This window comes from Nanorana parkeri, unplaced genomic scaffold (genome assembly GCF_000935625.1).
Source record: "Nanorana parkeri isolate BGI_ZX_2015 unplaced genomic scaffold, ASM93562v1 scaffold923, whole genome shotgun sequence".
Classification (NCBI taxonomy): Eukaryota; Metazoa; Chordata; class Amphibia; order Anura; family Dicroglossidae; genus Nanorana; species Nanorana parkeri.
In genome coordinates this window covers 668,581-693,381 of record NW_017307191.1, presented here as the reverse complement: position 1 = coordinate 693,381, position 24,801 = coordinate 668,581, and the positions used below count along the sequence as shown (strand labels likewise).

The 24,801-nt window shown below is 45.2% G+C and overlaps 1 protein-coding gene across 1 annotated transcript in view; it reads left to right on the top strand.

Moving 5' to 3' along the window:
• Window positions 1-24,801, top strand: part of LOC108795017 (NACHT, LRR and PYD domains-containing protein 3-like) — a gene marked incomplete at its 5' end in the record, with an annotated part of 35,241 nt that overhangs the window by 5,717 nt on the left and 4,723 nt on the right. Inside the window, 2 exons of the mRNA XM_018566184.1 lie at window positions 3,459-5,157; window positions 23,183-23,347. Of these exons, the coding sequence (XP_018421686.1) occupies window positions 3,459-5,157; window positions 23,183-23,347 (1,864 nt within the window). The remainder of the gene's footprint in view (window positions 1-3,458; window positions 5,158-23,182; window positions 23,348-24,801) is intronic.

Sequence of the window (24,801 nt, the reverse complement as noted above, 5' to 3'; positions counted from 1 at the left end):
TTACACAACAATGCAGAATACCATCAGCTATAGCGGACTACAAATCCCAGCAATAATGACTACCAACAGCTATAGAGAACTACAATTCCCAGCAATACCATTATACAGCAATGCAGAACAGCATCAGCTATAGAGGACTACAAATCCCATCAATACATTATACAGCAATGCAGAATAATATGAAGCTACATACTCTGTTGCTCTGGGTTCTCCGCCTGATGTCTAAAGGGTCTCAGGTGGGCTGTGCGGGCTCTCACCAGGGGTCCAGAGAGTTTCACAGGTGCGTGTGGGTGCAGCAGAGGTGGTTCCCTAATTAGGCTCTCAGGTGGCCAATGCGGACGGCCAGGTGGTCAGTGCGGGCTCTCTGCTCCAAAACAAAAGGCTCCAGTGATGGACTACTAGTTTGTATTGAGATTGTAGTCCATCACAGGAGCAAGCTTGGAGCGGTGGAAATAAGAAAAAAAAAAAGTGTTGTGTGCAATATAGTGAAATGTTAAGTGTAAAATTATACAGCAATCAATGCAGAATGGCCCCGGCTATAGAGGACTACAAATCCCAGCAATACATTATACAGCGCAAAGTGGAATTGCACCAGCTATAATGTACTATTGCTGGGATTTGTAGTCCTCTATAGCTGGTGGTATTCTGCATTTTGCTGTATTGGGGACTACAAATCCCAGCAATAATACATTATACAGCACAATGCAGAATACCACCAGCTATAGAGGACTACAAATCCCAGCAATAGTACATTATAGCTGATGGAATTCCGCATTGCGCTGTATAATGTATTATTGCTGGGGTTTGTAGTCCCCTATACAGCGCAATGCAGAATACCACCAGCTATATAGGAGTACAACAAATCCCAGCAATACATTATACATGCATTGTGTAACGTATTGCTGGGATTTGTATTCCTCTATAGCTGATGGTATAATATACAGTACAGCGCATTATACCGTCAGCTACAGAGGACTACAAATCCCACTATCCCAGCAATACATTATAGAGCACCATGTGGGGGGGAGGGAAGTGCAGGCTTACCTGAGCAGTCTTCCAGCAACTTGCTTCTGAGATCGGGACTGTCTGTCGGCGGCTGTCATCCCCTCACGCCTGCTCCTCCTTACTTCTTCTCCCCGCGTCCCTGTGCCGATCGTGGATGTGGGCGGTGCGCGTGAGGCAGGGAGGAGGTGCGGCGTGTGGATGCAGGCGGGCGGGTCTGGCAGCAGCAAGGGTGAGGCGGGGAGGAGGTGTGGCGTGTGGATGCGGGCTGGTCTGGCAGCAGCAAGAGTGATGCGGGGCGGCGTGTGGAGCGTGGATGCGGGCGGGTCTGGCAGTGGCAAGCATGAGGCGGGAAGGAGGTGCGGCATGTGGAGCGTGGATGCGGGCGGGTCTGGCAGCGGCAAGCGTGAGGCGGGGAGGAGGTGCAGCGTGTGGAGCGTGGATGCGGGTGGGCGGGTCTGGCAGCAGCAAGCGTGAGGCGGGGAGGAGGTGCGGCATGTGGAGCGTGGATGCGGGCGGGTCTGGCAGCAGCAAGCGTGAGGCGGGGAGGAGGTGCGGCGTGTGGAGCGTGGGCAGGTCTGGCAGTGGCAAGCGTGAGGCGGGGAGGAGGTGCGGCACGCGGCGTGTGTGAAGCCGTGAACAGGGACATCTAATCGAAAGCTGATTAATCGATGATTGAAAATGTTGACAACTTTTTCAATCATCGGTTATAATCGACTTAGTCGATTAAAAGTCGATTAGTTGTTGCAGACCTGCATTCATCCCCGATTTCTGGGCACAGTCCCCGGATTCAGGAGACCGTCCCATGACAAATGATGTCCCCGGGAACATAAAATAAAGCAATTTTTTTTAAAAATGCTCACCTGATTCCTGGATCCACGACAAGCGTGGCCTCCCGTCTCCCACGCTGTTAGAAGATGCATACAGAGCGTGCTGGCTACTACATAAACTGGCGCGCGCTGTGTGCAGCTTCTGAGAAGATACGCTATTAGTGTAGCGAGGTCCGAGGCGATCCGCGCTGGCTGTACCAGGTAGACGCGGCATGTTAGAGGGCCCCCTGCTGGAGCCTCCTTGAGGAGCAGCAGCCGGGGGTCAGGGGGCCGTTCGCGATGGCATCAGAGAGGCCCGGGGGGCAATTGCCACCCTGCCCCCCGGCCCAGTCCGCCCCTGCCACTGGTACTCATCAGCACAGACACTGATCTTCAGATCTCTGTCTTTTTTTCCCCCAATCTTCCTTAACTCTGGACACAACTTCACAGCTCAAAAGAAACAATTGCTCCCATTGTGTAAAACCATCAAACAATCTTACTTAAAAAGGAACATTGCACTTACAGAATGACAAGCAATCTCTCACTTTCTTTTTTGGTTGTACAATTTTACATCCCATGTATCTCCTGCAAGGGTAGAATCTGATACCATAAAATAGTGTAAGAGGATTTCGTGGGGATGTTTACCACGTTATAAACTAAATGATATTTTAGGGTCCTGGTTCTCCTATATATAATATTCGGCTTCTTCTTTATTATGGGTCCTAACACAACATCACACGTGAGGAGGATCTTCCAATGCCCCCTCGGGATTCTCTCCCATTCCTTTATACTGTACAGAAAAATCAGTAGCAAAGGCAATCGAGCAATCCTTCCCTTCCTACCTATACATTCCCTCCACCTCACTTACAATTCGATATAATTTTCCTTTACACTACATCGGTTTGAAAAGTCCTTAAAAAAACACCACACAGTTTTTGATAATTCCTTTATTCATAAAAATGCAAAAATGTGATGTAGATCCTCGTCAATCACTGTGCCTGCTGCTCGTCGACTCGACAGAAGAAAAAATCCCTGCAGCCACATCTGTACCCAACTAATTCAGGTTCAGATAAGCCCCCCTGCCTACAGACCCCCACAACCACTGGGCCAGGGTTGTGGGGAAGAGGCCCCTTGGGGTCGCCCTGGTGAAGCACCCTCCCCATGTTGAGGGCATGTGGCCTGGTATGGTGCAGGAGGGGGGCCGCACAACCACCCCACCCATTTCCTGCTCTGCTAGGCAGCTGCTTGGATCAAGGAGCTGGTAAGGGATTTGGGGTGCATTTTTGGGGGTATGTGGTACCCCTAAAATCCATACCAGACCTAAAGGGTCTGGTAAGAATCTGGGGGGGGAGACGCATGCTGTTTTTTTTTTTAATTTTCACTTTTACAACACTTCATTCCCAATTAGTTTCGGACCCATATGAATTTGGATATGTTGGAATTCATTATTGCTGCCATGCAACAATGTGCATCCTCATTTCAATATGAAACAAAACGTAAATGTCTTGACTTGGTTATTCATTACGTTTTTATGTCTGTATACTACTTTAATCATTGACAAAATTAAACTTTTTAGCTCAGATGAAAGTTTTCATTGTCAATTTCTGCTTTAATCCAAGTCATAAAATATTTCTATTACATCTCCAGATATGCAGATGAAGCACAAACAACATCTGATGGAGAAGACTGAGACTCTAGTGGAGCATAAACCCCCAGGAACTACCCTGGAACCACAAAGATTCCTCATTAATGAGCGTTATGTGAACCTGGTTGCAGTCTCCTCTGATCAGTTCAGGGAACGTCCCCAGAATGAGATAATACAGACCGGGGTAAAACATGAGAAATGTTTGAAGGAAACACAATCTGAACTGGAACACATTTCCCCCAACAGGCTTTTCCGCTGGAGCCACCAGTCACAATGTGCACCACATGCAGTAATGGTGAGCGGAGTGCCAGGAATAGGGAAGACCACACTGATACTGAAGTTTGTCTATGACTGGGTGACCGGAAAACACTACCAGAGATTTGCTTTTGTCTTCTTCTTCAGATTCCGGGACCTTAATAGACTGGGAGAGGTCAGCTTGGAGGAGATGATTCTTCAACAATATCCGTATCTGAGGAGTCAGATTGGAGATATTTTAGATCATCCAGAGAGACTTCTGTTTCTATTTGATGGCTTAGATGAAAGTGTTCACCAAATGGATTTTAGATCAATTGAATTGTGCACATTGGCAGATCGTAGAACAGATATTGGTGAGATTGTGGTCAGTTTGGTGAGGCAGAGTCTTCTTAAGTGTTGCTCTGTACTGATAACCAGCCGCCTAACCAGACTGGCCTCAGTTCATACTGGTGTCTTCCAGAGAATAGTGGACATCATGGGATTTCTCCATGGAGACAGACGGATCTTCTTTAACAATTTCTTTGGAAATGCGGAATTGTCAGAAAAGGCTTTTCATTATGTGCAGGAGAATGACACGCTGTACACTTTCTGTTATATCCCATCATACTGCTGGATCATCTGTACAGTGTTATCAATGTGCCTCAGAGCCCAACCAACAATCACTGATCAGCTGATGACATCATTGCCAAAAACAGTGACACAACTCTTTGTGACTTTTGTCTCCAACATTCTGACCAATCACAACCAGAATAAAGGTGATGGTCACACTGCCCGGGAACTGCTGACATCTATTGGGTGGATGGCAGAACATGGAGTCATGAATCACATGATTGTATTTGATGAGCGTCATCTGGACTCATTCAGTGTGAGAAATGATAAACATCTCTTTTCATGTTTCATGATGGAATCTGGTCAGCCTCCTGATGTGGATTACACCTTCTTACATCTCACTCTTCAGGAGTTTTTTGCTGCTTTAGTCCATTTCATGAACTATAATCCGGACACATTACAGGAAACACTTGATGATGCTGAATCTTACAAAGATGGCCGTGCTGACATCTTTCTCCGTTTCCTCTGCGGTCTCTCAGACTCTTCTACTAGATCCATGTTAAAGTCTCATGTGGGAGAATTGTCTACTCAGGCTGCCAGACATGTCGTCACCTGGATCCAGAAGAAAATGGGAAAAGAACAAAGAGACAGGAGAGATCATCTTAATGTCTTCTACTATCTCCATGAGAGCAGGAATAAGGCTCTGGTGTCACAATGTGTTGGATCAAGCAAAGTTGATTTTTCTCGTGTCTCCCTCAGCCCTCTGGACTGCTCTGTGCTGTCTATGATCCTTCAATCCTGCAGAGAGACAGAAGAAGTAAATCTACATTCATGTAATATTCAGAATGAAGGATTAAGGAAACTGGTACCGGCTCTACACAACATCAGGAGTTTGAGGTAAACATCAAAAATAATGTTTTTCATTGAAATTACTAATTTATTAGTGTGATTTGTTTTGCAGGCTGTATAAATATTTATGTGAACACATCAGGTAATACTTTTTTGCAGGGAAATACATTACTTATGACATTTTTAATTCATATTCAGAGTCAAAAGATTGATTGAGGTAAATTAAACAGGGTTTAGTGGGGGAAATTCATCAGTTTGGGCCCATCATCAGCATGTTTTATGCTGCGGCATCTCTGCTTTCTTTCGTTTCTAGCAACAGATTTATTATCCTAGTTTTATGTTTCATTCCTAATAGGGCTGAATCAACTAATTAATGAAAAATAATCGATAATGAGAATAGTTGTCAACGATTCTCATTATTAATTAGTTGATGTGGATCCCCTGCTTCTCTCCTCCATGCTGGGAGCCGGTGTTTCATTGGCTCTGTGTCCCCTCTGATCCCCACTATTAATAGTCCCCACTGTTTTGGGGACTGTTAATTTACAAACATTATAGTGATCAGTACTGATCACTGCAATGGTTGAATATTACATGGGACGATCAGCAAATATGTGAAATATTTGCTGATCACCCCACAGCTCTCCGCCACGCACCACCCCACTCCTGACTTGGCCCTGTCACTTCTCTCTCCTCCCCATTGGGCACCAGCAGATGGATCAGTTCTGTGTCCCCTCCAATCCACGCTGCCTCTGCTGAAACAGGCACGCGAGAGAAGTGAGGATCGGAGGGGACACAGACCCCTGCAGCTGGTGCCCAGTGGTGAGGAAAGCTCCCCCAAACCTCCCCCCACATCAGCTCTGCAGCTCTTTTCTTCCCACTCGGAGCCCAATGTATGCTGCAGTCTGTATCCCCACTGATCCTTGCTGCTCTTCCCCCGCCTGTTTCAGCAGAGGGGATTGGAGGGGACACAGAGCTGCTGGTGCCCAATGGGGAGGAAAGCAGTGACAGGACCAAGTTAGGAGTGGGGTGGTGTGGGGAGGAGTGATGAACCGAACAGGTCCGAGTTCGGTTTGAATTTGAACTTTAGAAGATCCAAAAAAGTTTGTATTTGAACTTTGAACTAAATGCAAGTCTATGGGGGTAGAACTTTCAAAATCAGTTGTCCGCATTTTGAAGCCTTATATGCAAGTTATTGGCCATAATAGGTGTATGTGGATCCGGGTACTGCCCTGGGGGACAGGAATCAATGAAAAAACTTTTTAGAAATACTGTTTTTAAAAGAGCAGTAATTTTAACATAACTTAAAGGGTAACAATAAAATGAAAAATTCCTTTCAATGTCGTGCCTGGGGGGTCCCCTTAACCTGCCTGTAAAGTGGCACATCTGTACGATGTATAGAACCTGCTGCAGCAAAAATTACATTTCTAAAGAAAAGAAAATTACATTTAAAAAAAATTTTTAATTGTCGGGTCTTTTCTGCCCGTGCGTGCCCGCTAGGGGGCGCGCGCGAGCAGAAAAAAATTGCCGTCTGGAGACGGCAACCCGCAGATGTAGCAGTGCCGTCCGTCCGTTTTTTTACTACGGCGGACGGCAAGAGGTTAAAGCCTGCAGTTCCCCCTCCCAAACAATACCAGATCCTTTAGGTCTGGTAGGAATGTTAGGAGGGACCAACTTTTTTTTTTTAGAAAGCGTGGGGTTCCCCCCAAAAGTCATACTAGACCCTTAAGGTCTGGTAGGAATTTTAAGGAGGAACCCCACCCCCAAAATGGGGGGAAACGTGGGGCCCCCCTAAAATTCCATTCCAGACCCTTGATCCGAGCATAGGCCTCCCATACCAGGCCACATGCCCTCGGCACTGGGAGGGTGCTTTTCCAGTGTCGCCCCTGGAAAAGCACCATGTCCCCGTGCCGATGGGGACAAGGGCCTCTTCCCCACAAGCCCTGGGGCGTTGGTTGTGGGGGTGCAGGCAGGGGGTTAATTCACATCATGGTACCCCTTTAATAGGTGATGGTGTCCCCTCCCCCCCCCCTCCTTGTGAATGAGTACGGGGTACCCATTCACTAAAGAGTTAAATAAAATTGTAAATGAAAAGTCCAGACTTGTGGAAAAAAATCCTTTATTTGGAAAAAAAACAGACAAGTTTTTGACAAGTCCTTTTATTTAAAAAAAAAAACAAGAAATGGATCCACCGACGTAATCCATGGTCAATCACGACATCCAGTGTTGTCTACGACAACGACTCAATAGAATAAAAAATAAGTAGAAATAATTTTTTTAAAACGCTGTCCTGTCCGCTCGCGACGAACACCCGCCGCAGAATGGCATTTTGACAGATGCTGGCAACATATAAAAAATTGGGCGGAGCTAGCGGTGACAACTAGCTCCGCCCAACTGTAATTTTAAGTCATATGACAGGTGAGCCATGATTGGGCAAAGTCATCATGACTTTGCCCAATCATGGCTCTTACAGAGTACTGGGCCCTGATTAGCCAATTAGGGCTTTACAAGGCGCATTGCCTTGTGGGGCGTTCAGCGGTCGAACAGACCGCCGAACACCCTTATAGTTCGTGTGTTTGGTGAACATACAAACTAGCGATGTTCGAGTCGAACTCTCGTTCAACTCCAACATCCAGCCCAACACTATTGGGGAGAAGAGCTGTGGGATGATCAGCAAATATGTAAAATAATTTCTGATCGCCCCGTGTAATATTCAACCATCGCAGTGATCTGTACTGATCAATATGATGTTTGTAAATTACTGAGGACATAGTATTTAGATACTTTGTCCTCCAATTATGAATGAACAGGAAGTGCTCTGCTTTACTTCCTGTTCATTCATGATTGTGGACATAGTAAACAAATACTATCTCCTTAATTTATGAATGAACAGGAAGCCTCTGTACTTAGTGCTTCCTGTTCATTAAGAGCTGGGGCTGCAGAAAAAGAGATTGAGGACTCCTTCACTTCAATGGCACCCAAAGTGGGCCTCTGGCCTGCAGTGCTATCACCCACACTGGAATGTGCAGTACTGAAAGCCGTGCTTTCCAGAGCAGTGTGATTGCAAAAAATTGTTCATGCTGTTTTATTCTGACGTAAACTTTGTAACACTCCATTTGTGTATTTTAAATTAAGGATGACATTTAATTTAATTGAGATTTGAAAATAAAAGAAATTGATAGTTGAAGCTATAATTCCTAAATGCCTTTTTATAAGAATTGTCTCTTAATTATCCCTGTATCACAATGGGTGCAAGCTTGCAGGGAACTTCCTGGAGAACAGCTGTATAGCCCTGAAGTGTTCAGCGGACTTTAGTGTATGAAGCTGAATTATCTTTGCGATACTTTAAGTAGGACTTCTAGAATGTGTGTCAGTTTGGAGGGTTTTTGATGTTGACTGTGCAGTTGAGAAATTATGCAAAAATGTCACCAAAAATGTATAGTGACGCAATCATTGATATGTTGTAAGAATACTTAAAAAAAAATGCATAACAGTTAAAACTTTGTAGTTATTTAGCATGACCTTTTCGTCTTTGCTCCTAAAAAATTTGTCGCAGACACATTCATAAATTCCCCCCAGTATATGCTAAAAAGTGGTCGTGGCTTTCTAAAACTGAGTGTAATTTTTTAAAAGTGGGTGTGGATCAATATGCTTAATTAAATCAGTTTACATTTTGTTCTAGTGAGCATGGATATGGTACAGTAAGTAGTGTGCATTGCACGTGGCAGCAAAAAGTAGGTATGTCTACATCGCGCTTTTTCTGAATACACATAAAGTCAAAATCTTGGGACTTGTTGGTGTCCGAGAGGATGCTAGTCAGCTCCTCATTGAGGCAAAAGAAGTCCATCCGCCCGTGTAACTTCCCCGAAGGATACAAATTGCTTTTTCCATGCCGAGGCAATAGTTTGTTTGGCTGCTAGCAGGACATGTGTGGCTAGTCGGTGTTGTTTTTTTGTGAAGAGCGGAGATTTGAGGTGCAGCAAGGCCATCCACGGGTCCTTGCAAAGCTTCACGGAGAATAGGTTATCCAGTAAACGGAAAACTCTCGACCAAAACCTGGCAACCATGGGGCAAGACCACCACGTGTGGAGGACATCGCCCAGAGATAGGCAGCCCCTAAAGCAGGATGACGAATGCGAAGGGTGAAGGTGGGCCAATCTGGACGGCACCAGGTACAACCGTTTGAGGGACTTAAAGGCTGTTTCCATGGAGGAAATATTGATGGAACAGGTGGCCATTGAGGTCCAGATTTGCTGCCAATTCTCCAATGGTTGTGATGTTCTAAGGTCCAGCTCCCATCTCCCTACGTAGGAGTGGCTATTAGGAGAGGTCAGTGTGTTTAGTTGGGTATAAATCTGCGAGACCAGTTTCGGACTGTATGGGTTGCGTTTACAGGTGTGTTCAAATACTGTTAGGCCCGCCCGAGTGTGAGACCGCATGAGCGTTGAAGTGGTCCAGTGGTGAATTTGTAGGTATCTGAAATGTTCAGATGGGGGTGCACCCTTCTTGTCCTTGAAATATTCCCATCGGCGAACCGAGCCGTCCTCCAGCAGGTCGTACAGGCGTGTCAACCCTTTAGAGGACCACCATGTGAATGCCTGGGGGAGTCTAGCCCCGGGGGGAATAAGGGGTTCCCCAATATGGTGAGTAACGGGAGGTGGGGTGATTGGAAGTTACTGAAGTATCTGGTGGAGTCCCAGAGGGAAAATGTGTGAATCCATATGGGGTTCATGGAGCGGGGACGGAGGTTGGGGGGTAGCCATGATAGGGAGCATAGGGAGTAAGGGCTACAGGCCGCTTCCAAGTCGACCCAAAGTGTATTGTTGGGGGATTGGAAAAAGCTGACCATAGAGGGGATGTTTGCCGCTAGGTAGTATTTGCGGAAGTTGGGGAGGCCTAGGCCTCCGTCATGTTTGTGGGTATGCAGGGTAAATCTGGACACCCTGGGACGTCCTGTACTCCAGACGAAAGAGACAACCTGGGCCTGGAACCTCTTGAGGTCTTTTCGGGATATTGGTACGGGTAAAGTGCGGAAAAGGTATAGTAGCTTAGGAAGGATGGTCATTTTGACCGCATTGATTTTGCCCATCCAGAAAAATACATACGTTAAAAGTGTATAAAAGGCATCTATATGAAAAAAATAAAATAAAATCAGGGATAACCCACTAAGCTCTTAAATTGATAGTAATTGAAAAAAATTAAAAACTTTGCATCTGTCTAAATTTACTTTAATAAAAAGTTTTTACGCGTTGGAGGCGCTCTCTGTGCTTTGTTTTCCAGAGTCGAGGTTTCCCTGAAGCCTATTTGAGAGCCTGCCTCGTTAATGTTTTATACCACGATCACTGCAGATTGTCTCCTTGCCTGGACTTAAGCCGTTGGCGCTGTGTTATATACTGTTTGTTGACTTGTTGTGGTGGTAAAGAGATGTTGAGTGTACAAGATTTCTCAGCGTTGACCGTTAGATTTGAGACTTAGGCGAAGGAGTGTAGAAGCGAAAGCAGGTTGGGGAGTGTTACAATGGGCTGGGTTAGGGTGAGCAAAAGGTCATCTGCGAACATATGAAGTTTATATTCAGTATGTCCTTTGACAACACCATGGATATTGGGGTTAGTTCGAATTAGGTGTGCTAAAGGTTCGATGGCCAGGAGGAAAAGGAGGTGAGAGAGAGGGCATCCCTGACGGGAGCCTCCTAGGATAGGGAAGGCAGCGGACAGGTAGCTAGGGTAGCGGACAGAAGCTGTTGGGGTGCTGTATAAGGTTCGGATCCAGAGGAGGAAGTCATTTGGGAAACCCCATTTGTGGAGGACGTAGAAAAGGTAGTCCCTTTCCTGTATTTTTCAATCTAGCTCTCTTAGCCCTCATTCACACCTAGGCGTATTGCATATGCGCGTCTGTCGCGGGTTTTTTTACCGCGATTCGCGGTAAAAAAGTCGCGCGACCCGAAGGCCGCTTGGCTGTATCCCAATGGAAAACGCCCTACAAAACGGCCCAAAGTAGTACCTGGACCTTTTCAGGCGTGGGCCGTTTTGTAGGGCGTTAGGGACAGGCGGAAATACGGCAAGGTGGGAACGAGACCATTGACTACAATGCAATTTATATTTTTGAGCGTTTTGTAGAGCGTTCGTCGAGCGTAGAACGCGCTACAAAACGGTCAGGTGTGAACGAGGGCTTAACTACACTTCTCAGGCATCCCACCCTCTATAATGGTCTCCCTGACTTTCCTTCTCACAATACTGCCCTCCCTTCTCAAACTCTATCTCCTTTACCCCTCTTCTCCACCTCACAGCCTGAGTCCTCTGGAATGCCTGCTTAGTCTGCAATAAGCTAACCGCTGTCCATGATTCTTTGTCTTATCTCTAACTACTTTAACATACTCGCTATTACTGAAACCTGGCTTCAGGAATCTGATTCTGCCTCTCCAGCTGCCCTTTCCCATGATGGCCTCCACTGGAATCACGCACCCAGACCTAGTTAGTAAGAGGGAGGTGGAGTTGGAATACTTCTAGTACCACAATTCACTTTTCAGTGCAAGTTCTTCCTACACCACCCTCCCTGTCTCTTTCCTGTTTTGAAGCTCACTGTATTTGTGTGTTTTTCCAGTTTCTCTGAGGATTGCTGTGACTTATCACCTTCGTGAACCACTATCACACTTTCTTGATGACTTTTCTTCCTGACTACCGTATTTTCTCTCCTCTGAAATAACCACTACCATCCTTTTTTAATCAGATAGTTTTTATTGATTTTGCTTTGTTTCATATAACAGGAAAAATTAAAATAAAATATAAAGTTCTGCATAAAACAATCCATTAACAATAGGCAGAACATAGTGAATAATAGCCACATTCAATTCAAAGCAGAAATGTAACAAACATAATATGATATACACAGCCAGCACCTCTCAGTACTACCAAAATGGCATATGGGCAGAAAATAGATCCTAAAAGACAGGAATAGATAGAAGATTACCATGATATGTTAACCATTTATACCACAGGGAGTTAAACTTATTCAGGTTACCCCTCTGTTGAAAAGTTACATGTTCATAATCAACCATTTTATTGAGTACTAGAAGCCATGAATTCAAAGTGGGGGAAGAGGCAGAGATCCACCTACGAACTGAGACTAGACGCAGTAATTAACCCCTTCATGACTGAGGCCTTTTTTTCATTTTTTTGCACCCATGTTATATTCCACATTTTAGGCCTGACAATGACTTAAAACCCCCCAACATTATATATTTTCTGAATGCCAAGGCCCTATAAAATATAATGGTGGTAGTTGCAAATTTTTATGTTGCGCAATATTAGCGCAACTCCTTATTAAACCCTAAAATTTAGTGACAAATTTAATTAAATGCCCCAAAACACAACAACATACCCATTTTTGAAAGGAAATATAAAGGATGAGGTTACAACGAGTAAAACGATACCCAACATGCCCAGTTTACAAATTGCGTGCGTCCGTGAAACGGCGAAAAACTGCAGTACCCCAAAAAGTCCACAGAAGACGCTTTAAAAGCCCCCACAGGTCATCATTGGGCGTGGCGTAAGCGGCGTGCAGCGGCGAGCGGGAAATTTGAATTTTAGCAGATGAATCGACGATGGAAAAACTGTTGCAGCTCTACTACCGGGCCTGCGCTTTCAGAAAATATATGGTTTGGGGGGTCTTTTACAAACGCTAGCAACGCAGCAGTTGAAAATCAAATCAATGGGAAAAAATTGCAGAAAATTCAAAAATGGCTTGGCCAGCTGATTTGAAAAATGTTCCGGAGGGCTTGGCAGCGAAAGGGTTAAGGGCCAAAATTGTATGTCAATCTAGATCTGGAGTGTCAACAACACTGAGAATACATACCAATGGGGAGTTAAATAAGGAGAAGTCAAACACAATATTAAGAATAGTTAAGACCTCGTCCCAGTACTGTACCAGCTTAGGGCATCTCCAGAGAAGGTGAATTAAGGATCCTCGATGGAAACCACATTTCGGACAACTAAAGTCAGCCCAAAATGCAATACGAAAGAGAAATTCAGGGGTACGATATATCCTATGGATTATAAAAAAAACTAGGTCAATCTGTGAGTAGGGGACAATGAAACTTGAGTAACCCCTTGGAGAATGTCCTCCCAAATGTAATCCGAGATGCGTCCTACATCATCCTTCCAGCCTTCCCTGCACCACAAGGGAAGAAGAACATCTGATTTAAGTAATAGGTATGCATATAAAAAATACAAAATCCCTTTAGTATTAGTAGCAGAGAATAAAGCATCAAATACCAGAGTGGGCAAAAATTTAGGGGGACTGGGCCGGAATTGGGATTTTAACCACTTGCTGACCGCGGTGTTACACCCCCTTCCTGTCCAGGCCATTTTCCAGTATTCAGCGCTGCGGTACGTCAACTGATGTTTATTCCGTCATACAACGCTGTACTGAAACAAATGTTATACAATTTTTTGGGGACAGATAGAGTTTTCTTACAGTGGTATTTAATCACCACTGGGGGTTTTATTTTTTACTATATAACAAAAAAGTACCGAATATTTAAAAAAAACACGGTTTTCCCTTTATTATTTTAGGAAACATTTATTTTTACCCAATTTTTTGGTAAAATATAAAAGATCGGGTCACGTCGGGTAAATAGACACCAAACATGTCAAGCCTTAAAATTGCGCACACCTGCGAAATCGCAAAAAACTATCACAGCCAAAATTGGCCATGGGCGTTGCTTTAAAAGATTTTAGCGCTCATCAGTTTAGTGATCAGTGATTGATGGCCCTAAAATTATTGCTCTCACGACGACGTTCGCGGCGATATGTAACGTGCGGCGTAATGGGCGCAAACGTCGTTTTTGCGTGTAGGCACACCTAACGCATTTTTGCGAATCTACGTGGGGGTGGGGGGCTTAAAAAAACTTTTGTGTTTTTTTTTTATTTGTGTGTGTGTGTAAATTGTATTTATTTTATGAGCAATTTTTTTTAAAAACTTTTTTTTTTACACTTAATTTTATTGTTATCACATACGGTGCTAAGAAGTCCCCTATGTAATAACAAATTACAGTGACAGGTCCCCTTTATGGAGACATCAAGGGTCTCTAAGACCCCTAATGTCACCTAGGGACCCCTAGAGAAGCTGATGAAGCACAGATGTCATGCTGAAACTGGAAGTGGTCAGCAAAGATCGCTTCCAGGTTCAAAGATGTCAATCAATCAGATGTTGGCTATACAACCAGATCAGTGCTCTCTGTCCCAATATGCTTTACATAGTGACAGGAGAGACATCAGGGATCTAATAGACCCATGACATCTCTATAAAGAGGATCTGTCACTATAGGATCATATACAGTAGGGAGCTTTTCAGTCCACTTGTTATAGTAGCAAATAAGAAAAAAATGTAGGCATGTAAAAAATAATTAAATTATAAAAAAAACACATACACACCCTCGCGCATACATACACATTCATGCACATGACCAGCCAGGACTCAGGAGCATGCATAAACCCTAATTACACACTACACATCTCCATATATGCCAGGAGGTTGCAGAGTAATTTGGGGTTATTACTTTAGTTTAACTGAGAGTTGGTGGCCTGTAATTGTTTTTGTGTGTCCACTATATTCTTTAAAAAAATGCAAGACATTTTTCTGAATGGATAAATAGTGAGCGGGGTGGGTGATGAGACCGGAGGGCTGTACAGCTTGGGTCACATTTCTCCTTCATTTTAGTGCCCGGAAGCTCGGCTCTTTGTGCAGGGGATGACATGCTGCGAGGAAAGATTTTTATACTTTGCTGCCACCCTCTGCATATAACACCCAGCTTTTTATTGATAATTTACACACCCAGTGCGGTACATAAATGATCATTTTGCCTGGAGTATGGCTTTAACTCATTCACAGTGACCTTGCTGTACTTTTATGTTCCAGGCCATTCTGCGAATTACAGCCTTTCTATTGGAAAATGCCTAATAACTAGAAATCTAAAATATATGCAGTTATTTCCTGACCATATGTATCACAACCTGCACATACAGGGCTGGAATTCTCACAAGGCCACCAAGGCCTGGCCTCGGGGTGGCAGGGAGCAGAGGGGTGGCAGGGGTGTAGAATCTCACGATTCCGTTTGTTCATTTAGAAAGTGATATCGGCGATGTCACGAAGATCACTTGTAATAAGACTGCAGGTCTGTCCTCCCCTCACCGGGTACCTCTCTCCGCAGAGATCCTCAGGATGGGTGTAAACACTGAGAAGTGAGAGCTGCACCCGCAGCCTTCCCATCTCAGCTGTCACAGGAGTTCCATAAAAAGAACCTGCCACCTCCAAATGCTATCACACGGGCTTGTTAGCTTCTGTGTGATTGCAATAAAGTTAGGTTAAAAAAAATTGATACAATTTATTAAATTAAAAAATAAGTAAAAAATAAGAAATAATTCAAATAAAATAATAAAAAGTTGATTAAAAAGTAAATAATAACAACAAAATTATAAAAAAATTAAAAAGGAAAAAAATAAGATAACAAATAATAAAAAGTAAAAGATAAGAAAACTAAAAAAAAAGTAAAAATATAAACCGAAGTAAAAAAGTGATTAAAAAAGTAAAAAAAATAAAGAAACCATAAAAAATGTAAACTAACCCCACCATCTGGTTGCCATTCTTCATTGTGGGGGGATATTTGCCTTGGGGCAGCAGAGAGAGTAAATCTGGCCCTGTGCACATATATGGGGTGCCTGGGTCAATAGGTGATAATAATTTTTGGAGTGGTATTAGTTATACAAAACAAACTGCATTTTGTCCATTTCTTTGCATAATATTACTAAATATAAACAGTGGATTAAAAAAAAAATACCTAATGTAAAAAGTTATGCAAATTATTTTGATCTACAAAGCGCTAAAAAAAGTAATTGCTTAGTAAACCGCTGCTCCCCAAAACGAAACCCAAAATTTGGTCTGATCACACAGGCTTTTATTACCACTCAGCATGAAAGGGCTCAAATTTGATATTGTGTTTTCTCTAGTAAGTAGTAGAATAGATAAGATTAAAGGAGATCATACTCGGGGGAAGGAATCCGATCTTACTACAATGAACAATCGGAGCCTCATATGAGCTTCCTGTCACCTGACATGACCATCCGATATTCAGTGTCGGGGATCTCCCCATTACTTTCTATGAGTACAGAGCTCTTATCAGCAGAGATAAATAGAATATCAGATAAAAATCATCCCGTCCAATCACTAGCAATGCTGATTCCTCACACTGTCTGCTGATACCATTCATGCTCCATACACAAGGAGATTATAGCACAATACGAGTCATGTCAGTGGTATTCTGTGCTCATCCTGTGTATGGAGATATCATCGTCTCTACACATGGAGGACAATATTGGGGGGTCTACTCCATTATAACATTTCTCTTATAAAATTATATTTCCTGGAGTTTTATAAAGTGATGGAACATAAATGATCCCAATAAAGAGAAATGAGTTCCATTCATGTAGAGAATAGTTACATTCATTCCTGGGGGAGAAAAATTGTCTTCTGGTAACATTCTTCTCTTCTTCTACAGTTTGTGGAATAATCGTCTGACAGACATGTCCTGCCCCGACCTGGCATCTATAATAAGAAATAACCAGACACTGAGGACACTGATCCTGTCATATAACAATCTGAAGGGTCCTCATTTCATTGATGTGATGGAAGCTCTGACAACAAGCCGGATAGAGGAATTACGGTGAGTATAACAGGACTGACTGAGACAATAATAATTATAATAGTACTATTAACTATATTTGGAGTAGTATTAATTATACAAACGTTATACATTGACTTCTTGCCGTCCGTGGATGCTTAACCTCAGTTGGGCATTTATAAATGTCCTTTTCTGCTCTGGCTCGTGCGTGCGCCACTGCTACTGGCTATCCCAGGTTCTGCTGTCATTCGGCGGGTCTCTGTGCCTGGATTTGGGGGAGATTAGCACACTTCCAGTGGTTGAGCTCCCCTCCTATCACTGAATGCAGAAGTGATGTGTATTACATAATTTCTGCTTTCAGTCTGTCATTTCTCTGGCTGCTGTAGCCAGAGAAGAAGCTGATGAAGCAGATATTTCCTTCATCCCTAGGTGGCATTAGGGGTTTAATAGACCCCTGATGTCCCCATAAAGAGGACTTGTCACTGTATCTTTGCTATTACATAGGGGGTATGTTAGCCCTCCTTGTTATAGCAATAAAGTTGTGCAGAAAACAAAAAGCAAGCAAGTTTAATTAATTAGTCACAACATTTTCTAAAGTCCCCGTCCCTATGTACACGCTTTTACAAACACAAACATGCATCGGGTGCACCTACATGTGAAAACAATGGTTGTGTCACACATGTTACATATCACTGCAAACCTCAGAGTGCGAGCAATAATTCTAGTGCCATTAATCACTGTTGACGCTAAATTAATGAGCGGTAAAATAATTTAAAGTGTTGTTTATGGGCAATTTTGGCTTGGCCTACTTTGTAACTATTTACTCGACCTGTAAAAATCTAATCATAATGGTTTTGATTCCTCACACTGACTGCTGAACCATTCATGCTCCATACTCAAGGGGGGTTATTCACAGAGCTGCCGAAGGCAGCCGAGTGAATAACCGAACCCAAGTGAATTGAGCCGAATGTCGTTCGGCTATTCACTTCAGCTCAATATGGCTGATTTCAGCCGTACATCAGCTAAAATCAGCCGTACATCAGCTAAAATCAGCCGTACATCAGCTAAAATCAGCCGTACATCAGCTAAAATCAGCTGCCTGATTAAAACGTCGGCTGCCTGAGCCGAATAGCAGAAGGAGTTCGATTCAGCCGATCCAACATCTGGATCGGCTGTGCCGAAGCTCCGGCAGCTCACTTGCTGCCGTTCACACCTGTTCTCATAGGCGCCGAATGGCAGTGAGTGAATAGCTGAATGGCTCTGAGTGGCATTCGGCTTGGCTATTCTGCTCACTACCTCCAAACATAAACAAATTAAACATTTTTTTTTTTTTTTTAATACATTTTAAGTTAAGAAAAAAAGTTAGTTCTGGTAGGAATGTTGGAAGGAACCATATTTTTTTTTAAAAATGCGTGGGGTTCCCCCCAAAAGTCATACTAGACCCTTTAGGTCTGGTAAGAATTTTAGGAGGGACCCCAAGTTAAAATGAAAAAAAAAAGTGTGGGGTTCCCCCCTCAAAGTCCTACCAGGCCCTTAAGGTCTGGTGGGAATTTTAAGGAGGAACCCCACCCCCAAAAATGGGGAAAGAATTGTGGGGTCCCCCTAAAATTCCATACCAGACCCTTGATCCGAGCGTAGGCCTGGCAGGAAAGGGGGGGGGGGGTGAGCACCCCCTCCCTGCCATACCAGGCTGCATTCCCTCGGCACTGGGAGGGTGCTTTTGCAAGGTGACCATTGGAAAATAACCGTGTCCCCATGCCGATGGGGACAAGGGCCACTTCCCCACAAGCCATTGGGTGTTGGTTGTGGGGGTGCGGGCAGGGGGGCTTATTCACATCAGGGTACCCATATGCGGCTACCCCCTTGTGAATGAGGAAGGGCTACTTGTACCCCTACCCATTCACTAAAGGGTTAAATTAAAATTTTAAAAAAGGCCAGACTTTTGGGGAAAAAAAACAGATCAAAGGATTTTTGACAAGTCCTTTAATAAAAAAAAAAAAAACCCCAAAAATTGATCCACAGACATAATCCAGGGTCAATCATGACATCCAGCGCTGTCCACGACGACGACGTCTCAGCGAAATAAAAAAAATTTAAATAATTTCAAAATAGTAATACATTTTTTTAAAAACCTGACACGCCGACCTGACCACATGGGACGAATTCCCGCTGCAGAATGAAGAATCTGACAGGTTCCGCCAAAATATAAGCAATTGGGCAGAGCTAGCGGTGACATCACCGCTAGCTCCCCCCAACTGTTTCTAATAAAGAGAAATGAGTTCCATTCATGTAGAGAATAGTTACATTCATTCCTGGGGGAGAAAGTCATTTTCTTCTGGTAACATTCTTCTCTTCTTCTACAGTTTAGAATATAATGGCCTGACAGGCATTTCCTGCCCCGACCTGGCATCTGGAATAAGAAATAACCAGACACTGAGGACACTGAACCTGAATGGGAACAATCTGGAGGGTTCTCATTTCAGGGATGTGATGGAAGCTCTGACAACAAGCCGGATAGAGGACTTACAGTGAGTATAACAGGACTGACTGAGACAATAATATTCTGGGACAGTTTTGTATCTAAACCACATAAATAATATATAAATATGATGAATCTTTAGACTCCATATATAGCCACTCCCAGATTGTTGTCTAACCCCCCTTCACATCTGCCCTCTGGTAGGTTACAGATCTCTCTCCCTGCCACTACCTCTACAGTGGCGCAGTAAAGGAATAGAAAATACCTGCAGATGGTATAGCGGCCTCATCAGCTACAAAAAGGATGTTTAAATTACTGTACAATTGACTTGAATGACAGCACTGCAACCTGACCATTCCTGCAGGTGTGTGGGTGGGTGATCGGGTGCTCCCCCCTCATGCAGCAACCTTCTGATCCCTGGGTTCACCTTGCTCCACTTTGAGCCCAGGACCGCTAAAGGCATTCAGGATGGAGAGCAAGTTGAAGCACGGTTTTAGGAAGGGTGAGGTGAATGAGGCACTTGTAGGTAGGTGCCGTATGGCCAACGGCCACTAGATGCCCCCATGGGGCCCTGGAGATAGATGCAGCTCTGGCCTGGGGAAACTCTGTGTCCCAGGAGAAGTTGATTTATAGGGGGCGCCCGAGAGGGGAAAGTAGTAAAATAATTAGTGAGTTTAACTTACTATTAGCAGTACAGCCATGAGTGAAAAAATTTACCTGTAACTAACACTAAAGCGTGCTATTGTTCACTGGCACTCGGTTGTACCATGGTTTCAAAAATGGCACTTGGTGTGTAAAAGGTTGCTGACCCCTGATGTAGAGCTACAAAGATTCCCTAGTTTCTCCATAGGGGGAAACCCACCGTGCTAGGACTGACAAGGATGGGATTCCGGAGAATAGTGAAGTGCTAGAAGACTGACGATATTTGCCAGTGGGCCTATGGCCGTAGTAAAACGTGGACTCTGCTGCACCTGGGCTGATGTACCTCTCTCTCTCTAAAATGTATCACCATGCAAGTAACAAGTGATGTGCCGTCACCCCACTCGGGGGCGGCTGAAATGTATGCTTCATACCATGTTCATTCTTTCAAGTAAAACCAACAAAAAGACTATGTGTGGACTGGTTCTTCTCCCTCCAACCTCTGAGAAGGTGGGGTTCTACAGGAATGTGATGTTGGACTGTATCGTGGCTGTAACCATCTGAGGAGGGTAGGTGCGCAATGGGGCTATGCCTGACACAGGGTGCCATTCATGGTGGCCTTTCTCCTTGAGGGGGAGGAAGCGCCGAAGACCGCAGAGGCGGTTGAAGCCATGAGGCCCTGTGTAAGCAGTACTACACGTGTGGGAGTGTTTGCACGAGGCCAAGGCCGTGGCCCCTGACCGTGGGGTGTCTGGTTTCGAGTTGCATGCATGGGGTTACCCAGCCAACCCAAAGGGAACACACACGCAACACTCCAAGAGTGAACCCCGCTAACACACTCGCTTCAGGAGCAGCTGTGAGGGGGCGCAGCCAGGGCCAGCCTGGCTACGCCCACTCGCCCCTGTTGCCATGGCGAGCACAGGGCACCATGGCAACAGGGGCGCCAGGTGGCCAACAGAGGGCAGCGGGGAGTAGAGGAGTTGCACAGGCTGCAGCTTCTCCTTGGATCCCTGCTGCTCTCCCCCGCCTGTAAAGGCAGAAGCAGCTGGGATCCAAGGAGAAATGGAGTGCTGAAGCCGGCGGGGGAGTGGAAGAGGGAGCTGTCTTCCAGGATGGCTTAGCGGTGAGGAGTGAGCAACTTTGCCTGGATTTGACAGCTGGAGGTTCTCTCTGTCTTCACCGCTTAGCCATCCTGAAGTGACCGCACCCCTTCCCCGCCGGCTTCAGCTCTTCATTTCTCCTCAGATCCCCACTGCCTCAGGCCATACAGAGCAGCGGGAATCCGAGGAGAAGCTGCAGGCTGTGCCGCCCCTCTGTGCGTGGCCGAGCGGTTTAGGATGGAGAGTGGGAGGATCGGTAAATATCTGTAATATTTACTGATACTCTGCAGCACAAAACACTGGAGTGATCAGCTGATCACTCCAGTGTTTGCAAACAACTGGGGACACATAGTACTATGTGTCCCCAGTTATGAAAGAACAGGAAGTGCTTTACATCACTTCCTGTTCATTATTTAATTTCTGAATAGGTAGTAGCACTCACTACAGAGGCTTCTATACATTCATAACTGGTTAATAGTAAATATTTTACTATCACCAGTTTCTGAATGAATGAGAAGCCTCTGTACTGAGTACTCTCAACCCAGGTAACCCCAGTGCTGCAAGGCAGAAGTGCTAACCACTACGCCACTGTGCTGTGTTGGATGTCTTCTCTCCACTAAGGGAGATGTATGATATTCCAGATCAGTGTCCCATGACAAAATCTTCAGGGAATGTACTTGGACCCTGCTGGATGAAAGGTGTGGGGCCAGTTTGTAATGACGCTTCAGGAACAAGATCCTGTGTTATATGCCAACCAGGTCAGGGCATATCTGCACTGATGTGGCCCTGTCCCTGAAGATCCCTTTGGGGTTACGCTTGATTGAAGTGAGTGAAGTCTTGGGTTGGTGGGCACCCCTTCCCTCATTTGGATGTCTGATGCTGCTAGAGGGTGAGTCTCTGTCCCTATCTTGCAGACCCTTGCATCCCCCTGGTCTCTGACTCACTAGGCCACTGCGGGCCCTTTAAATCTGCACCATGCCTTTTCTCCTCTGTTTAGCTACCTGCAGCCCTGCTACAGCTCTCCCCATCTCTGCTCTTTATTGGGGTAAAACTGCTGTTTTTTTCCCCCTTCCCCCCTTCCCCCCACCCCATGCCTGGCACCTCCACAGCACATGGCCATATTGTTTGACCCAGGCCATGTTAGAACACCCAGGAGCACTGAGAAATGGCTTTGGGCAGCTGGAACATGTAGAGACAAGGACTGGGCACAGTCATCCAGCGTCTTCCTACACAGCCTGAACATCTGGTTCCAGAGGGCTACTGAGAGCAGTGGGGGGACTGTTGTTAACCCTTTTATGCTGGTCTGTGAGTACTTTTTCGGGGTCCCTCACCATGGCAGACTCAAAATACAAAAGGGACAGGGGAAAAGGGATAGCCAGCTCAATTGATACTACTAAGAGGGGGTTACCTGAGGTTTTTCCCAGAGACTCTGCTCCAGATGTGTAGAGCAGAGTCTCCACACATCTGGAGGTGTGTTTGGAGGTTTTGTCCTACCCCCTCCTCAATTTATGCCTTTCGTTCTACCCTCTTCACCCCCAAAGGAAAAAGGCTTTGTGAGGAGTCATCATCCCTGTCCCTCAGGTGGAGAGATTCCAAGGGTTTTGCTCCAATCTGTTCATGGATGTGAAACTGAACAGAGGGGTGCATAGAATCCTGTCTCAATCCTGTCTTAAAGTCTCAACAAGTTTCTATGGATCTTCAAGTTCCACAAAGAATTGCCACAATCAGTCATTGCTTCTTATCAATGGGGGCATTACTTTACTTTGGGGCACATGAAGGATACCGACCTGCATATACCAATTTTCCTTCCTCACCAATGCTTCTTGCATTTTGTCTTGGGGAAGCTCACTTCCAGTTCATGGTGCTTATCTTTAGCTGCTACATGGCCCAACTGGTATATACAAAGGTGTTAGCCATGACCTTGTGCTGTTGTTCTCTCAGGGTGTTCATATTGTGAGATGTTTAGATGATGTTCTGCTGAAGGCCCGGTCTGAACAGACTGTCAAATCAGAGTTGGGGGGAGGGGGGCGCAGGGCAGTGACGAGCCCGACCCGGCGAATAAAAGGCTGCAGCGGTGTGGAATCCCGTGAGAGAAATGAGTTCCATTCATGTAGAGAATAGTTACATTCATTCCTGGGGGAGAAATTCATTGTCTTCTGGTAACATTCTTCTCTTCTTCTACAGTTTAGAATATAATGATCTGACAGACATTTCCTGCCCCGACCTGGCATCTGGAATAAGAAATAACCAGACACTGAGGACACTGAGCCTGTCGCATAACAATCTGGAGGGTCCTCATTTCAGGGATCTGATGAAGGCTCTGACAACAAGCCGGATAGAGAAATTACAGTGAGTATAACAGGACTGACTGAGACAATAATAATTATATTTGGAGTAGTATTAATAATACACAATGTTACTCAGTAAACAAAACTGTATTTTTGCAGCATGTTTGTCCATTTCTTTGATTTAAAAAAATCAAAGTATTTTTTTAAAAACAAGCTATTTAATAATGGCCCCGTGTGCGGTAATAAAAATTGTGTGAAAATCATTTAATATACAAAACTGTTAAAAAGTTGTTGTTTTGGTATACCAATCAGTGGCAAAACTACCCATGTAGCTTCCAACGCAGCCGCTATGGGGCCCGGGGCAGTGGGGGGGCCTCGGCCAGCACAGCAGCAGGAAGGCTCTGCAGGGGGCTCCTAATACTGGCCCACAGGCCAATTCTGGTTGACGAACCAATATCATCCGGCCTGCAGCTACACGGTCTGAATCTCTGTCAGACCCCGTTCACATTGAGCGATTTATCGCGTGGTAATTCCCGCGATATCGCGGCAAATTACCGCGCGATATCGCGCTCCAATGCAATCCAATGGGGCAAAGGGTCCTGCTGTCGCGGGTCGTGTGTCGCTACAGCAGGACCCTTTTTGGAGCGGATTTAGCCCCGATTCAAGCTTGCTCAATGCAAGCTTGAACGCGACATCGCACGGCAAATCTCGCGATGTCGCGCAATATGCAAATCGCGCGACAAACGCGCGATTTGCATATCGCGCAGTGGGAACGGGGCCTCAGATGCAGAGCCCATAGCTGCTCCACTACTTTCGGCCAGAGCTCTGACAGTTCTGTGCTCCGGCTGAAAGGATTGATTAGTAAAGTCTGTCCCAGACCTTACTAATCACCAGGGATCATGCAGGTGACTGCAGAGGAGGTGGAGGATGCCGTGCCCTAGCTGCATCGGTCCGGCAGCGGAAGAGGCCGGGTCCCTGCAGTGTCAGGTAAGGAACTGCATGTGTAGGGAAAGGGATCTCGACCAGCCCACCTGAGACCCTGCAGAGCCCACCATAGAGAATCTCAGGAGGGCTCTGCAGGATCTCAGGTGGGTCCCGAGTCCAGTGCGTTCCTAAGCCCCGGGTCCAATTCATATACTGCTCTGCATTGCTGTATAATGTATTGCTGGGATTTGTAGTCCCCCTACAGCCGGTGCCATTCTGCATTAGAGTGTAATCTCCTCTGTACAGAAACTAATGACTTGCTCAGTGTTCTCTGTACAGCCCTGTGGTATATGTCAGTGCTATATAAATGTATAATAAGAGTGTGAGACTGTAGGGGGACCACAAGTACCAGCATGCCATTAGCAGGTGCGGTGCTAGCCTTGTAGGCTGTATGGGGCCCCATGATTTCTAATGGTGGCCCTGTGTAGAAGGCCCCATTAACACCTGTAAGTTTAGGTGTGGTTAGGGATTCCTACATCAGGAACTTGCATTTTCCTGCAGCGGAATCCCTAATCTGGCGTGTACAAGCGG